This window comes from Elephantulus edwardii, unplaced genomic scaffold (assembly GCF_000299155.1).
Source record: "Elephantulus edwardii isolate Elephantulus edwardi_28Jun2011 unplaced genomic scaffold, EleEdw1.0 scaffold00005, whole genome shotgun sequence".
Lineage (NCBI taxonomy): Eukaryota > Metazoa > Chordata > Mammalia > Macroscelidea > Macroscelididae > Elephantulus > Elephantulus edwardii.
The window spans coordinates 7230352-7249108 of NW_006399755.1; the positions used below are offsets into that span (position 1 = coordinate 7230352).

At 40.2% G+C, this 18757-nt stretch overlaps 1 protein-coding gene across 1 annotated transcript in view; it reads right to left on the minus strand.

The window, feature by feature from the left end:
- The window catches only part of RAB3B (RAB3B, member RAS oncogene family), an 82832-nt gene that overhangs the window by 13535 nt on the left and 50540 nt on the right, over positions 1–18757 (minus strand). The window contains exon 2 of the mRNA XM_006879676.1: positions 7406–7524. Coding sequence (XP_006879738.1) covers positions 7406–7524 — 119 coding nt within the window. The remainder of the gene's footprint in view (positions 1–7405; positions 7525–18757) is intronic.

Genomic DNA, 18757 nt, shown 5'->3' on the forward strand with positions numbered 1-18757 from the left:
TGACTGGGATAATCAGGATGGGTGTGTCAGAGACAGTGCGACTGGCCCAGGACAGAGCAGAGTTTAGGGCTGTTGTACATAGGGTCACTATAAGTCACAAGCAACTCGACGGCACATAAGAACAACAACATGCAGATGACACAACTTTGCTTGCTGAAAGTGAAAAGGATTTGAATCACTTGGTGCAAAAAAGCAAGGAATGAAGCTCAGTATAGATTGCATCTCAATGTCAAGAAAATAAAGATTCTTACCACTGGACCAACAGGCAGCATCATGATGGATGGAGAGGAAACTGAAACTGTCAACAGTTTCCTCTTGCTTAGATCCACAATTAACACTCTTGGTACCAGCACTCAGGAAATAAGGAGATGCATTTTATTGGGAAAATCTGCAGTTGAGGACCTCTCCAATAATTGTGGAGTCATGATGTCAGTTTGAGGATTAAGGTGCATCTGATTCAGGCCATAGTCTTTATGATTACTTGCTATGCTTAGAGCTGGGCAATGAATAAGGATTACAGAAAAAGATTTGCTGCCTTTGAGCATCAATGTTATGTTGGAGAAGAGCACTGAACAGCCCATGGATGACCAAGAGAACAAACAGATATGTCTTGAGGAGCGTCCAGCCAGAATACTCTTTGGAGTCAAGAGTGATGAGGCTTTGTCTCACATACTTTGGGCCTGTTGTTAGGAGAGGCTATTCTTTGGAGAAGGACGTGATGCTGGGAAGGGTGGAGGGTCGGCAAAGGAGTGGAAGACCCTCAACTAGGTGGATTGAGACAGTGACCGCTGCAATGGGCTCTTATGTGTCAGGATGTATGAGGGTGACACGTGCTAGAACAAGGCTCAAATCTTTTGTTTGAAGGGTCATTATGAGTCGTACTTGACTCAGTGGCACCTAACAACAACAACAAAAACATTTGTCTCCCATTTCCTCTGGAGTAACAAGTTACTGTTGATTTTGGTGGTTATCTTCAAATCAGCTTCAACTTATACATAACAGGAGGATGGCAAAACACTATGGATTATAGATCTGAACCCTATCCTACCCTGTGCCATCCTTACAAACTCTGACACACTCAAGTCCCTTGCTGCAGTCACTGTGTCAATCCACCTAGTTGAGGGTCTTCTTTTCCTTACTGCCTCTCCACCATTCCAAGTATAATGTCCTTCTCCAAGGAATAGCCTCTCTTAGCAACAGTATGTGAGATGAACCTTCACCATCCTTGCCTTCAAGGAGCACTCTGGATGCGCCTTCTCCAAGACATACCTGTTTGTTCTTTGGGTAGTCTGTAGAACATCCAGTACTCTTCTCCAACACCACAGTTCAAAAGCATCAATTCTTTTTCTGTCATTCTTATTCATTGTCCAGCTCTCAGATAAATAGCAAGTGACTGAAAAGACTAGTCTGAATCAGGCACACCTTAGTCCCCAAACTAATATCATTGCTTCTGAAGATTTTAGAGCTTTCCCTGACTATACTTTCCCAGTATATGTCTCCTGATGTTCTGACTGTTGATACCATATTGATTGTTCATCCAAGTAAGATGAAGTTGTTGACAGTTTGATTGGTTTCCATTTTCATGATTTTACCTATTGGTCCATTGGTGAGAATTTTTGTTTTCTTGATGTTCATGTGCAATCCATATTTAAGGCTGCAGTGTTTGATCTTCTGCAGCAAGCGTTTCAAGTCCTCCTCACTTTTAGCAAACAAGGTAGTGTCATCTATATAATGAAGGTCATTGATGAGTCTTCCCCCAATCCTGATGCCACATTCTGAAGCTCTAGTGGCCGAAGGGTAAAGGAGTTGTGCTATCAACCCAAAGGCAGGTGATTCAAATCCTCCATGTGCTTTAGAATACAGATGGGTGATATCCTCCCATGTAATTTATTGACAACCCACTGAAGCATTAGCTATGAGTCAGTTCTGACCCCACAGCAATAAGTTTGACTTAACATTTTTTGTTTTTATGTGCCATTGGGTAGTCTGAGACTCATACAACCCCATGAATGTTAGCTCTGAAACCTGCTCTATTCTGAGCCAATTTCATCATCTCCAACAGATCTAATCCCATTTCTCCAGTCACTGAGTTAGTCTATCTCATCCTGGGTCTTCCTCTCCTATGCTGTTCCTCCACCCTTCCAAAGATGATGTCCTTCTCCAAGGACTGTTCCCTTCTGTGTACATGCCTAAAGTATTTAACAGAGCTTAAAAGTCCTTGCCTCCAGAGAGCAGCCCTGTTTCACCCTCTCCAGGACAGACATATTTGTTCTCCTGTCAGACCATGGTATGTTCAACACTCTTCTCCAGCACCAAAACTCAAAGGCATTGATCCTCCTTCTATTACCCTTAGTTATTGTCCAGCTCTCTGATGTATAGCAAATAATTGTGAAGACAATATCCTGGACCAGGTGCACCTTAGTCTCTAGACTGACATCATTGTTCTTTCAGTACTCTTAAAGGTCACTGACAGTAGACTTTCCCAATGCAATTTGTCTTTTGATTTTCTGACTGCTGGTGCCAAGAGTGTTGATTGTGGAACCAAGCAAGCTGAAGTTATTAACAGTCTCAATCTCTTTTCCATCTATCATGAAGCTACCAGTTGACCCAGTGGTGAGAATCTTTGTCTTCTTGATGTTGAGCTTCAATCCATGTTAAAGACAGCAGTCCTTGACCTTCAGCAGCAAATGTTTCATGTTCTCCTCAATTTCAGCAAGCAAAGTTGTGTCATCTGCATAATACGGGTTATTAATGAGCCTTTCTCTAATTCTAATGCCACATTCCTACTCATAAAGTTTAGTCTCCCAAATGATCTGTTTTCTATACAGATTTAAAAGGTATGGAGATATGATGCATCTCTCACCCACAATTTTCCTGATCCTTAACCATGCAATATTTCCTTGGTCTGTTCTGACAACTGCTTCCCAGTCCAAGTATAGGTTTCACATGAGCACAATCAAGCATTCTGGGATTCCTATTCTTCTCAAGGTTAGCCACAATTTGTTGTTATCCACACAATCAAATGCTTTTGCATAGTCAATGAAACACTGATAGACATTCCTCTGGTGCACTGTGCTTTCATCCAAGATCCGTCTAACACTGGCTATGATATCCCTGGTGCCACAGCCTCTTTTAAACCCAGCTTGTACATCTGGCAGTTCTCTGCTGATGTACTGTTCCAATCATTTTTGGGTAATCTTAAGAAGGATCTTGCTTGTGTGTGATATTAGTGATACTGTTTGATAATTTCCATACTCTGTTGAGTCATAATTTTTTGGGATGGGACTAAATATAGATCTCTTCCAGTCAGTTGGCCAGGTAGTTGGCCTCCAGATTCTTTGGCATAACCTGGTGAGTGCATCCAGGGCAGCATTTGTTTACTGAAATATGTCAATTGGTATTCCATCAATTCCTGGCCCCTGTTTTTGCTGATTCCTGCAGAGAAGCTTGAACTTCCTCCTTCATTACCATAGGCTCTTGATCATATATTGTTTTATGAAATCCATCTTTGGTTGTTTCATGAAATTCTTCTATATCAGTCATTTCTTTCTAGTATTGTGACTCTATATAATCTTTCCTCTTAATTCATTTGATGACAAACAGACAGATCTTTGTCCCAATTAATTGTCGTAGATGCAGTCCCTTAAGTCTTGATTGAATACCTCATACAATTCTTTGATGTGCTCTTCTAATATAACTTTCCGTTGTCTTCTTATTGGGCAGATATGCTCATAATATATTCCTACTTAAAACAACTTCTTTTACCCCTAACATAATAAAGTCCAGATCCTTCCTATAGACATTAAAGACTGTTTGTATGTCTAGTTCCATTACTCTCCTCCCACCTCATAAGCCAGTTCCCTGAATGGTCTTTCTTGAGCCATTGCCTATGCTGGGAATCCTTTTCTTATTCCTAACATATTCTCCAAGGTCCAGTTGGATCTCACACTTTTTTTGGGGGGGAGGGGGTTTCCCCAAATGTACTTTTTTCCAGTTATCCTCTCTTTTTTCTGCATGATGTACAGGCCTTAGATCAGTGATATTTATATACACCAAAGTATTAGCATTTTCTCATACACAGGATGGTTAAAATACTTCATTCAAGTAGTTTTCTCAGGATCCATATCTCACACCATACACAAATATCACCTCAAGGTGAATAAGAGAGTTGGGAGTAAATACCAAAGCCATAAAATTCATAAGAGACAAACTGGGATCAAGCTAAGAAGCACTAGTCTGTGGTATAAAGAGTCTTCCAAATACAGCCAGAAATGTACAATCTGACGAGGATAAAATTGATGAGTGGGACCTTCTAAAGAGTAAATCCTTGTGTTCATAAAAAACTTTTCCCAACAGTGTGAAAAGAAAACCTACTAACTGGGAACAAACATTTGGCAACATCGTCTCAGATAAGAGACTCCTAACAAAAGTTTAGAGAATACTCCTGGACCTCCACAAGAAAAAGTCTGATTACCCAATTACAAAATGGGCAAAAGACATGGAAAGAATTTTCAGAGAGAAAGATATTCAAATTGGCAACAGACATATGAAGAAATGCTCCAAATCATTGGTAATAAGAGAGATGCAAATCAAAACCACAACAAGATACCATCTCACTCCAGTAGCAGTGGCAAAGTTTAACAGGACAGCAAGTAATAAATGTTGGAGAGGAAGTGGTGAGATAGGAACTCTTTTACATTGTTGGTGGGATTGTACAATGGTACAACCACTCTGGAAGGCAGTTTGGAGTTTCCTCAAAAAGCTGAACGTAGAAATTCTATATACCCAGCTATTCCATTGCTTGGAAAATACCCCAAGAAAATGAGAACTGAGGCTCAAACAGAAACTTTTACACCAATACTCATAGTACCATTATACACCATCACAAGAACATGGAAGCAGCCCAGATGTTCAACCAAATGAATAGATTGAGAAGTTGGTGTACAGTCATACAATGGAATACATACAATGGAATACTATGCAGCATGCAGGAGCAGTAATTTTGTAAATTACTACCTACTTGGGAGGGACTGGAGAGCATTATGCTGAGTGAACTAACTCAGTCCCACAAGGATAAATACTACTGTATAAACCATTATTGTCGAATGAGTATGAGAGTCCAATATGTGTGTGTGTGGGGGAGTGTGGAAATATAGGGGTGAGGATGGGGGAGTTAGGTGTTAATCATAAGTGTTGCACAATTCAATGGGTAGGTGGGGTGAAGGAAATGGGAAGGATCTTTTAGGAAAAGCAATGTATTCAAACTTTGTAAATAAATCTAATATTTTTAAAAAGTAGTTTTCTGTACTTTTTGTCTTCAGATGAACATGTGTTACATATACAATTATAAACAAAATTTTAACAGAGAAGAAAACAATGGAGCCCAGCTTGTGGGAACATATTTTTGTAAGACTAAACCTAACTTTGCTCCCAATCAGCCATCAGGTCAAAGTGATTCTTTCTCACATTGGGCCCCTGCACTGTTGCCATGGCACCTATTACACTTGGCTGAATTTGTCTGTCTCTCTCTGAGGACAGAGCTATTCTTCTCTGGGATGTGGGTAGCCAGCACAGAGCCTAGAGCAAAAGAGGTGTGAATCACTCAGCAGATGATGAGTGAATGAACAAGAAGCAGTTAGTCTTGAATCTGATCGTGAATCTGACCTTCTCTTGACATTGATACTTAATCGAACACAATCCTAATTGAAATACCATAGACTACCGAAAGAGTGAACAAATCTGTCCTGAAGGAAGGGCAATAGGAGTGCTCTTTTAAGGCCGATGAGATGTTTGTCTTACATAGTATGGACATATTAACAGGCGGGAAGTGTCTTTAAACAACATTGTGTTTGGGAAAAGTAGAAGGTTGTCAAAGGAGAAGAACTTCAGTGAAACAGACTGAAGCAGTGACTGCAACAATAAGTCAAGATGGTAGGGACAGCACAGCAACAGTCAGAGTGTGGTTCTGTTGTGCACAGGGTTGCTATGACTTGATGGCCCCTAACAATCTCAACCTAAACTTTGTGACAGACCTTACCACTAAAGTTAAGCCCACCACCAAAATCCTCTCCTAAGGTGAGAATCCATTCCCTCAAAAGATGGAAGTCATTCAACTATCATTTGTTGTGAACATTCTGATAGCCAGACCCTGTGCGGGGACTGGGGGTCAAATAATAGGTAGTGTGTAGGGTGGGACCATGTTTCCCACATGTAAAAACTCAAAGGACAGAGGACTTGGTGTTCAGCCTTGGTATTCATTCTCAGGGCAGAAAACCAGAACCAATTTTCCATCTCTCTATATATTCTTTTTTTCTTTTGTTTTGTTTTAATCATCTTCCTCTCTCCTCCCACCTCATACCCTCTCAGTTCCCAGATTAGCAGCAAACTCAGGTTATTCTTGGAGAAATCGTCATCAGGTGTTAAAGCCACTGTGTTCCTGAGGCAGAATGAACAAGGACTGATGGAATAGGGAACGGGGTCAAGACCAACAGAGAATGAGCAGTCTGGAGGCACTTAAAGAAGCAGCTAATTACTTCATGGGGGCGGGGGTGGGGAGAAAGAAAAGGGAAGAGGAAAAAGCATGGCTAGAGGAACGGAAAGCAGAAAGAAAAATAGAGTGGGGAAGTAATTGTTAAAAGAGAAGAGGGGAAAGACAGAAAAGAGACTGATTAAGAGGCAGAAAAGACACAGAGACAGGCACTATTGGTTAGAATAAAGACACGCAACAGGCAGCCTTTGTGGTTGCTCTCTCTCAAGGCTACAAGACACCAACCATGCTACACATAATCATGGCAACTACATTTTGGAAGAGGAGGAGGCCCCAAAGGGTAAATATTGAGCAAAGAAATTTTGTTTGGCTATGACCAGCTCTGGAAAATATTACAGGGAAGTAGTACATGGATTTGCTCTCCAGTGTAGCCAGAGTGATTATGCTAAAATGTTAATTTGAACTGGTCAGTTCCCTGTGGAACAAAATCCAAACTCCTCATCATGGCACACAAAATCATCTCTCCCAGCCTGCATCTTTTATCCCATCTCCTCTACCTTCTTGCTCTAGTACATGTACTTTCTTTTGTGCAACATCCTTACCCACCCATCTCTCTGGCTAATCCCTGTCTATCTTAGAAAATACGATATATGTGGCAGGATACCTTCTCTGACTTCCTAAACGGTATTAGACATTCCTCCCCTGGTTTGCCTCAGTCCTAGTGCCTCTCTTCATCATCTCTGCACCTATTACAATATATTTTTATTGCCTTCTTACGGAAAAGGCCTTCCTAGTTTACCCTGAAGTTCTTGAAGGCAAGAGCCACGTCTGATTCGTCTTGGCTTCCTTAGTATACAGTGCAAGGTCTAGCACACGTTAGGTTTTCATGATAGTTTAATGAAAGAATGAATCGCATACCAGTCTTGGACAGCATTGAAGGACTCCTCATTGGTGATGTCATACATCAGAATGAAGCCCATGGCCCCACGGTAATAGGCAGTGGTGATAGTCCGGTATCTCTCTTGCCCAGCTGTATCCTGTATTGGATAGAGACAAAGGACAGAGTCAGCCTGCTAGAAAGTCTGCTTTGGTTCCTAAAACTCCCCAAGATAATAATCAAAGACACATTTAAGAAGCTCCTATTATGTGTTTTGTATTAGGTTTGAGGACTCGAATAAAAAGGTTCTCCCATAGAAATTAATGAAAAAGTAATTAAAGTCCTGACAGGAAAAATAGGCAAGAGGCACGGACAATTCATAGAAGAACTATATAAATGGATAATGGTTACATTTTAAAAGTTTTAACCTTACTTTTGCAAATAGTCCCCATTATCGGTGAGGATTCAGTGACATGTGCAAATTCACACCTTGCTTGAGGAAGTGGAAATTGGGTTAACCTTTCCAGAAATCAGTGTGTTAGTAAAAATCAAGAGCATTAAACTGTGAGTACTCTCTGAGTCTCAGAAATTTTTCTTGCAAAAATATTTCCTAAGAAAATGAAAACCAAAAATATATGCATGAAAATGTTTGTTACACCTTTATTTAAATACTGGGAAAGTGTAATTGACTCATATATTCACAATAGGAGAATTGTTAAATATGTGTAATATATTTAAATAAAATGTAAGTATATATCAAACATAATGCTTTTTATTTATGTTAGAATATTAATGGCATAGGAAAATATGTACATAATATGCTATCAGTTTTGTAAATATATACACAAAGAAGAAAGCAAAAAGAAAAAACCATCAAAATAGTAATATTCCTATGAAAGATGAATTCTTACTGAAATTTTTATTTGTATGAATTTTTATATTCTTCACATAAAAATATATTCTTTTTAGTTGTTGTCAAGTCAATTCCAACTCATGGTGACCTCAACCCTCCACTATGCAGAGCAGAACCAACACAAAGGATTTTCAAAGCTATGACCTTTCAGAAACTGACCACCAGACCTGTCTGCTGGGGTACCTATGTGTGGATTTGAAATGCTAAGCTTTATGGTAATAGAATTAACAATTAGAACTACCCAGGGATTCAAATATGTATTACTGTTATAGAAAAAGAAAGAAATATTTTTCTAAAAAAACAAAACCAAACCCTGAAGACAAATTTTTTTAACTTCAAGTAGTTTACAGTCTAATTATAAAAGCAAACATGTAACCAAACAAGCTAAGACAAAATCAAACAACAAAGTGTTGTTAGAGCCTATTGAGTGTTTCACACAGTGCTTATATAAACAACCAGGCAATCTTCTCTATATCATTACCAGGTTCGAATGTGGGAGCCTGAGCACGTGTAAATCACTTCCTCTGTATATCATCTCATTTAAGTTTTAGGAAATCCATGTTAGGAAGTGTCATTATAATTTACACTTTAAGCTGAGAAGACATAAATGAAAGAAAAGTATGTGATTTTCCCCAAAGTAAAAAAAATTAATGTCAAAAGTTATGCCTTAAATCCAAGGCTTCTGATTCCAAGACAAATGCTCACATCACTACATCTAAATCAATCAATAATTTATCCATAAACATTAACTGAACACCATCTATGATGATAATAAAAGTAATGAGAATAATAATAACTGTTATTATTTGTATGTATGTTATACTTGATATCCACAAACCTTAGAAACACCTTGAAAGGTATATATTATTACAGATGAGGAAAGTGAGGTTCAGAGATATTGCCCAATAGGTATCAGAATTGAGATTCAAAATAAGTCAGTCTCTTATATTCACTAACTCTACTACCTTAACTGTGAACTAAACTTTGTGTGATATAAAATGGAACAAGTACCATCTGTACTCTCAGCGAGGCTTATAAGAGTTGTAGAGTTGGCTTAGACACAACTATCTAATTAGTTATAGACAGTATGTTGATATCACTAGATAAGTGGTATAGAAAAAACAAATCTGTCGCCTTAGTTCAAATAAGATAGAAACATGATTTGGGGTAGTTATGAAAGACATAAAAAAATCCCTGGTCTAGTAGTTGGAATACTCTAACCTCTCAACAGGATAAAAAGGAGGCAGTCTGCTTTCATAAAGATTTACAGCCTTGGAAACTTAGTAGGACAATTCTATTCTAGCCTATAGGGTTGTTGTTGCTGTTGTTATGTGCCATTGAGTTGCCTGTGACTCTTAGCAACCTTATACATAATAGCTCTGAACTGCATCCTATCCTTAGCCAGTCTCACTGTCTCTGACACGCCTACCTCCATTATCCTAGTTACTGTGTCAATCTAACTCATCCAGGATCTTTCTCTCTTGTGCTGCCCTTCCGTCCTTCCAAGCCTCATGTCCTTCTCCAAGGACTGGACCCTCCTGGTAACATGCCCAAACTATGTGAAATGAAGCCTCAAAATCCTTGCTTCCAAGGAGAAACTTGAATTCACCCTCTCTAGGACAAACCTGTTTGTTCTCTTGGCAGTTCATGGTATGTCCAATACTCTTCTACAGCACCACAACTCAAAGGCATTCGTTATTCTTGTGCCATTCTAATGAGCAAGTATTCACTTGACAGCAATGAGTTTAGGGGGTTTTTTTTGTTTGCTGTTTGTTTCATTTTTAGTGTGGAAGATATCAGTTGGGATAATCTAGCTTACAGCAAAAAGTCCCAAAAATATCAGTAGCTTATGTAAGATTTTATATCTCACTAATGCTATATCCTTCTTGTGGGATACAGCACATCAGGGACCTTACCATCACTCTGTAGCAAGATACCAAGACCTGGGTAGCCTGGATGGCCTGGGAGCTTCTTCTGGCCACCACTTTCCCAGCATCAGCGAAAGGCTGTGGCCCAACCCAGGCACATTCACATCCTGGTTAGGGACAAAACCACTACCTGCCAGTTTGAGGGGCTGCAGTTTGATCACCGAGCTACTGTCTGCGCTGTCCAGCACCAGGAGCACCAATATTACAGGTTCTTTGGGGGGAAGGCAATTGTCTAGATAAAAACACAGGACCACTTAAGTTCAAGCGGAAGGGGACAGGAAAGATCTGACAGAGATGCCATTTCTAGAAGGGAAAAACAGGCTTCCTGATTTGACATTCAGGTATTTTGGGGAAACATTGCTGTCGGACATGAGGCCCATTAGTCCTGAGACCAAGAAGGGAGCACAGATACATAGGTCCTTCACAAAACATTGCTGTGCTATGGGTCATTATACAGTTACAACAACCTAACATCTGCTAAGAAAAGACTCACATAATGTGAAGAAAGCAGTAATCTGCTTTAGTCATCATGAAAAAACAAATTACTACTTAAATAATGCTCATATTTATAATAAAATAAGAATTTTTAAAATGTCTTTCTTTAAAATGTGTTTCTCATTTTCATTATTAGGGAGTTCCAGTGGCGTAGTGGTAAGAAATTGCACTGCAATCTTGAAAGCAATGAGGTTCAAATCCACCAGCTGCTCCACGGGAGAAAGATGGGCAATCTCTTGTGTTATTAACTGACTCTGAAAACCAGCTGAAGAGTCAGCGATGGGTCAATTACAACTCAAGGGTATCAACAATGACAATAACAACATTATTTAACTTTTCTAATATTTCTTGGTTTTCTGATATGTAAAGGGGTAATAATAGCACTGTCCTTCAGAAGGATCAGAGAGTATTTGAAATATGGTGTTAGCCTAGAGTATTAAATATCCTATGTACTGTGAAAAGAACATAAATGCCTTGGAAGAAGTGCACCAAATTTCTCCTTAGAGGCAAAAATAATGAGACTTGATCCTACGTGCTTTGGGCATGCAATCAGGAGGGACAATCCCCAAAAGAAAAATATGCTGGAAAGAGCAGACATCAGTGAAAAAGAGGAAGAGCCTCCATGAAATATATTGATATAATAGTTGCAATAATGGGCTTAAACACAACAGAAGTTGTGAGATGACACAAGACGTGGCAGTGTTTCTACTATTTTTCATGTTGTTGTTGTTATGTGCCATCGAGTCGCCTGCGACTCATAGCGACCCTATGTACAACAGCCCTAAACTCCGCTCTGTCCTGTGCCAATCGCACTGTCTCCGACACTCCCATCCCAACTATCCCAGTCACTGAATCAATCCACCTCATAGAGGGCCTTCCTCACCTGCGCAGTCCCTCCACCCTCCCAAGCATGATGTCCCTCTCTAAAGAGCGGTCTCTCCTCACAACATGTCCAAAGTATGTTAGACGGAGCCTCAGAATCCTTGCCTCCAAGGAGCCACCCGGTTTAGCCCTTTCCAGGACAAATCTGTTTGTTTTCCTAGCAGTCCATGGTATTCTCAATACTCTTCTCCAGCACCACAGCTCAAAGGCATCAGTTCTCCTATCCTCCCTGGTCTTCGCACTAATCACTATTTTTCATAGGGCCACTATAAATTGGAGTTGATTTAATAGTAACTAACATCAGCAATATGGTAAATATGGTAGAAACTGTCAGAGCTGCTATTAGTGTTGAAATTATTATTTCATTTAGAGAAAAGCAAGGTTGAAAACAACGTTCCAACTCTCACTAAAGAAAGCAGCCCAGATGGGGCCTGCCTTACCAAGAAGAGAAGCTGAGGTAGGTATCCTCTCCAGGTGGTCCCAGCTAACTCCTAGGGACAATCATTGGCTTGGACACTTGAGTGAGCAGTGCGTGTTGCTTTCTGTTTCTGGTCGAAGAAGATCATGAACTATACTTCTTGCCTTCAAATGAGCACCTTGTAATCAGCTGCCTGCATATCACCCTTACCGTCCAGCTAATTATGGGTTTCAACCTTGAGCCTCACCCAGCCATCCAAATTCTCTGATGTGAACAATGAGGTTGTCAACAGGCCCACCACAGGTGACACATATGCCATGGATTCAACAACAACAACTCACAACAACCTTATGAACAATAGATATAAATGTTGCCCTATCCGAAGTTCAAAAACAGCTCAAGAAGACAAAGCAAAGTATTATAATGGAATGCACAAGAGAGCTGGATTTGGAGAATCAAAAGGGAAGAACTCACTTGGTATTTTTCACACTGAAAGAACTGAAAAACAAATTCAAGTCAAGAGTTGCTGTACTGAGAGATGCTATGGGCAAAATCCTGAATGGTCCAAATATAAGGTTGAAACCAAAACCATTCCATTTTGCTGACCTTCTATCCCTACTTGAATAGTAAATTATCTGATTAATGTTTACCCCTAAACATGGTTTTATGACTCACCCCAGGAGATAAAACAGGAAATACGGAAATAATGGAAAATGGCTCCAGGTCCTTGAAACTGCTGTGACCACCCCCAGTTGGACAAATAGAATGGATAAATAACCCTACTCTTTGTTCAGTGCTGACGCTAATTGAGACTCAATCTGCCGTCACCAAAGTGTGCATTTTCAATAAAGCATATTTGCTATTAAAAAAAATAAAAGAAAGCTGCCCAGAGAATTGCTCCTGAAGCTCTATATATTTTCTTTTAAAAAGTCACATTGACAACCACTGATTCCCTCCTGTTGATGAAAGTCAGAAATAGAACTGAATAGGAGACAGGAAGAAGAAGAAGGAAAGAGACATGACTCACCGGCCATTTAAAGGAAGAGCCCGTGTCACCAAGGGCAATCAATTCATTCTAAGCAACAGGCATTCATTGAGCTCTTTCTATGGGCAAAACAGGCAGAGTGGACTCCAGGGTGCAAGCCACTGCCCTGGCCCTCAGGAGGCCCGTCAGGGAGGCGATCAGACACACTGGCACCTACCACATGATTTTTTGTTAATACTTTGATAATGGTTTTTACACCATGGAATCTCACTTATTATTTATGTTGTTGTTGATTGCCTTTGAGTCAAGCATAACTCATAGTGACCCTATGAACAAAAGGCTTAAAGCCCCTCTGCAATTATCGACATTTATCAAAGTGCATAGAGTTTCCAAATGCATGTTTATTATTTGTAGTAACAAAAATTAATTTGCCAGTTAATATTGCTACATGTCAGGCATTATATACAAAACAGCTTTCTGAAATATTGTTAGTTAGCAATGGAAAAAAGTTAAATAAATTGCCTAAAACTCTTAAAACAAGTTCATGGCAGACTGAGATCAAAACTTAGGTTTTCTGTCTGATTCTGTGCTCTTTCCAAGACATCCTTGACTCTCCATTATTTCTCTTCATTTCCACATATCTTAGTTACTCTATCAGGCCAAATCAATATGAATTTGAGTTTTCGTTTCACATATAAATTAAAATGGGGATCATAGAGGTTCAATAAATTGGTAGAAACATAAGCTATAAGGTGGCAAGGCTAGAATTAATTCAATCATATGTTATACATCTGAGTGCTGGATAGTGAATAATAGAAGAGGTGATGCCACAACCTGAACTACGGTGTTGGAGAAAAGTACAAAATATCCCATGGACTGACTGCCAAAAGGGCAAACAGATGTGCATTGGAGGAGGTATAACCAGGGCACTTCCTGGAAACAAGGATCATGAGACTTCATTTCACATACTTTGGGCATGTTATGAGGAGGGGCCAGTCTCTGGAAAAAAAAGACATCATGCCTTGAAAAGTAGAGGGCCAAGGATGTGAATGGACCTGGTCCCTGTGACAGTTAGCTTAAGCACAGCAGAAATTGTGAGGCTAGCACAGGCTAGGGCAGAGTGTCTCTATGAGTCAGAGTTGATTAGAGGACCAATAACAACAAAACAGTATCTGGCAATATTTCAGGTGGTCAATAACACTTTTTATAATTTATTTTTTACTTTGAGAAAGTATACAGCAGAACATAAACCAATCCAACAATTTCTACATGCTCAATTCAGTGCCATTGACTATATGCTTTGGCTTGTACCACATATTTTTTTTTTAATAACTGGAATATAATAGTACCTATATAAGGCTGTGTTGGAAGCAGGAGTTGCATCCACTTCCTGAACAACTTGTCTCCCAGAAACTCTATGAACTTTGATAAATGTCTATAGTTGTAGACCAGCTTCAGGCCTTTTGTTCATAGGGTTGCTATGAGTCATGCTCAACTCAAAGGCAATCAACAACAACACGTAAGGTTAGATTGTTTGTTTGTTTGTTTGTTTGTTTACACTCTCATCTAGATCTCTTCATTAAGACTATGAGGTAGGACTTGCACCTTTCACTTCTGTAGCCTGGCATATACCTGGCTAGTATTACAAAACATTGAACAAAGGATTGAATGGGTAGATGGTCTGATCTTTCTATTGTCCTAATCACAAAGAAGACATTCCCAAAGCATACACCCATTCTTCTTGAAACCCTCTCTTTCCTTGGCCTCTGTGAAACCTCACTCTATTGGTTCTTTCCTTTTAGCCTGTCTGCTCCCATCTGCTCTGTCTTCTACACTGGCTCTTTGTCCTCCCCTGGGCCCTTCCCGTACACGTTTCATATATATTTCCAACTGTCTACTGAACATCTCCACTTACTCTAAATCCCTCCAACATATACACATTTGACTATCAGTTACGTCCTACTTCATTTGTATGTTCTTCATCTAATTAGCCCTTATCAGCATGCTATACAGATTGGGGGGAAAAGAGGGGGCATTTCAAAGATGCTTTGTTGAAAGAACCATCATCCACAGCACCTAGTGCTTTTGGCAAGGACAAACTCAGCATCAGAGTTGCCAACCCATTTCCTGTCCACTCTTTGCCTCAGAATCGCCATCAGCACCATTCACAGCATTCTGAGAAGCTTCTCCGGGGAATTCAGTTCATTTACCACCTGCTGTACCCTTAATGTGACTCACTAACTCCCCTTTAAGACAGGAAGAGTTAGTGGGAGAAACGAGGCGGGAGAAGGCCAGGAGGGAAAAAGAGAAGCTTGAAACAAGATTACACTTAATATATCCTCAGGATACAGCATGTAACAGGAAATGAAAAAAAAAAAGGCAGCAAGGTCTTATGCTGAGAAATTGCAGATGATAAAAATAAGACCCTTGTCAACAGACAAGTCACAGGAAATAAATGGTTAATAGAGATATAAATGACTGTTCAATAAGCAATCAGTGAAATGCAATTTGACATGATGAATTATCTAAGATGACACTAAGATAATATTGAATTCTAGCAACAGTGGAATAGACTAGGAATTTAAGTACTGAACCTGTCTAAAGGAAATAATCTAAAATCTAAGAAAAGTGTTATACACAAGGAAGCAAGCCTGTTCAGAACAACCCCAAACTGTAGCCATTAAATATTCAAACAATGGGAGGAAACTATTCTTTGAGAAGCCTGAAAGTGTACTTTATTCTTTAACCACTGTTTAGAGTATATGACATACAACAGAAGCAACACATATTGGTGGATTAATGGCTATGGCACATCCTACTCAAAGACAATAAAATCATTAACAACTCTGGTGGCCTAGTGGCAAGAAGCCACACTGTAATCCTGAAGGCACATGGTTCAAGGCCTCCAGTTGCTGTAGGAGAAGGATGAGCATTAACTGCCTCTGAAAACCCACCAGAGTTATGGGTTGGTTCTGACTCTACGATACACAACAACAAAGATTTTCTACTAATGTAAGCTATATTTTCATTATTCATTATAATTTAAGTAAAATAAAGCCAAAGTTAAAATGGAATGTAAAATATTACTTCAGTTATATTTTTCAAAAACCCATAGACAAGGAACTGGAAAGAAATCAGCCAAAATCTTAGTAAGAGTGTGTGTGTGTGTGTGTGTGTGTGTGTGTGTGTGTGTGTGCGCGCGCGCACAGTCACTTGCATAATTGGCTCTACAGCTCTGGTGGCCTAGTGGTAAGAAGCCATACTGCCAATCCAAAGACACACAATTCGAATACACCAGCTGCTTCTTGGGATAAAGAAGGACTATCTCCTCCTGTACAATTTACAACTTCTGAAAACCCCCTGGAAGGTCAGCTATGAGTTGGTTCCAAATTGACAGCACATAACAGCCACCACATATTATAATAAAGAGAAATCAAAGCCTTACTAAGTAATGGCAGTTTTTGTTATGTATAGTCCAAGGAGAAGAAAATATAGGGGAAACATGGAAACCAACCATGAGTTAATAATCATTGCAGCTGAATGATGGAGTTGAAGTGCCATTTATTCTCCCTATTTGAGAGTTTATATTTGAAATTTTCCATAGTAAACAGCTTAAGAAAAAATAGGACTATCTGAAGCAGCATGGTATCTGAAGAAAGTACAAGCAGTTCCATTTTCACTGAGGTATAAATGCTGTAATTCACAGATTCTAAGACGTTCTTTTTTTTTCGCCCACATTTTAACATCTCTTGAAAAGGGATGTATTTTACAGTTGATATTATCTTAAATTATCTGCAACACTTCACTTTAAATCCCGGCATGGGAGAAGAAAGAGGAAGTGAGGTTGGAACCCTGATACCAGGTTAGGTTGCTTGGACATTGTCCTGATGGGAACAGGAAGTCTCTGAGAGGTCAATGGCGCTCTACACGGGGCTTGTCACCTAGAGGACATCCAGTAACGGTGAGGTTGTTGAGAATGGGTCACTGCTACTTATGCCAAAGGGCCAGAGTACACCGACTTTTATAGCAGAAGTATTGGAAGTCATGCTCTTCTCTCTCTTATCTCATGAGTCCGAGCCCTCTCCAGCACTGCAGGGCAGAACCACTGGGTTGCCTGTTAAAGCTGTCTTACTCTGTGCGTGTTATTTCTAGTGTTCTGAAAGTAATAAACATTTTCCCAAAACCGGAGCCAGTGCCATGGACAATAGCAGTGTTTGTGGACCTGGGATTCACCACATCATCTGACCTGGTATTTCAAAGAAGAAAATCTCAGGTGGGAGACTGGCCCAAGCATTTTCTTCTTAATTCATCATTCAACAGAGATGGGAGGAATTTACATTCATGGGGACTTCTGGGACTTAACTAAAAAGAGAAACTAGTTCAGGATCTGCACACACACACCCCCCCCCCGCCCCAGGGCTGTCTTCTCCCGCTGGCCTAATGGTTGCTTTCCTTTGAGAGTTGGCCCAAGTCTCCATAGCAGACAAGTCCCCCCAGGATCATTTACATTCAGGTGCCTGAGTGTTCTAAAAATAGGATACATGCTTAGCTCCACAAAACAAGTGCTTTGAAGTTCATTTAAAAGGGAGGAGGGGAGAACCATCTTAAAGGGGAGGGGAACTCTCAGAGGCAGCCTGTCATTGGTAAAAGAGTCACAGGGCACAGGAATTAGGAGGATTGGTTTGATTTTAATCCCATCAATAGCTTGCTCTGTAGGTTTAAGAATACTTTCACCCTCTTGGATTTCACATTCTAAAGAATATGGATATTAGTTGCTGTTGTTGTAATCCAGTCGCCTGTGACTCTATGTACAACAGCTCTGAACTCTGCCCTGCCCTTAGCCAGTCTCACCGACTCCAACACACGTAATCCCATTACCCCAGTTACCCTGTCAATCTGTCTCATCTGGGGTCTTCCTCTCCTGTGCTGTCCGCCCACCCTTCCAAGCATGAAGTCCTTCTCAAGCACTGGTCCCTCCTGGCCATGTGCCCAAAGTATATGTGAGCCAGAGCTTCAAAATCCTTGCTTCCAAGGAGTCACTTGGTTTTGCCCTCTCCAAAACAGACCTATTTGTCCTCCTGGTGGTCATGGTATATTCATTACTCTTCTCTAGCACCACAACTCAAAGGCATTTTGGGGCCCCGTTCAGCTCCAGGGATCTGTACTATAATTAAACATAATCATTGTTTACATTAATTAAGCACCTGCTCAGTTTCAAGTTGGCCGTTCATAGGGTCGCTGAGTTGTACTGGACTCAATAGCCCCTAACAACAAGTGCCAGGCACTGGCCAAGTGTTTTTCATCAATTACTTCATTCACCTCACAACTAGCTCTTTGAAGTGGGGACGATAAAGAAACTGAGGTACAAAGAGATTGAGTGTTTTTGGGACTGGGAGTTTAAAACCTGTGTTATAGTGGCCTAGTGACAAGTAGCTGCACTGCAATCCCAGAGGCATACAGTTCAAATCCACCAGATGTTCTGCTGGAGAAGGAGGGGCAATCTCCTCCTGTACTAGTCAGATACAATTTGACAGTACACACACACACACACACACACACACACACACACACACACACACAAATTTAAAAAATAATGTCTGATGTCCAAAGGCAAAAATTAAGAATGGCTAGAAAGAAGGGTGCGCAGCAGAGCTGTATCCTTTCTCCATATCTATTGAATCTGAATGCCTAGCAAATAATTTGAGAGGCTGAAATTTATGAAGAAGAATATAGCATCCGAATCAGAGGAAGACTCATCAGCAACCTGTATTA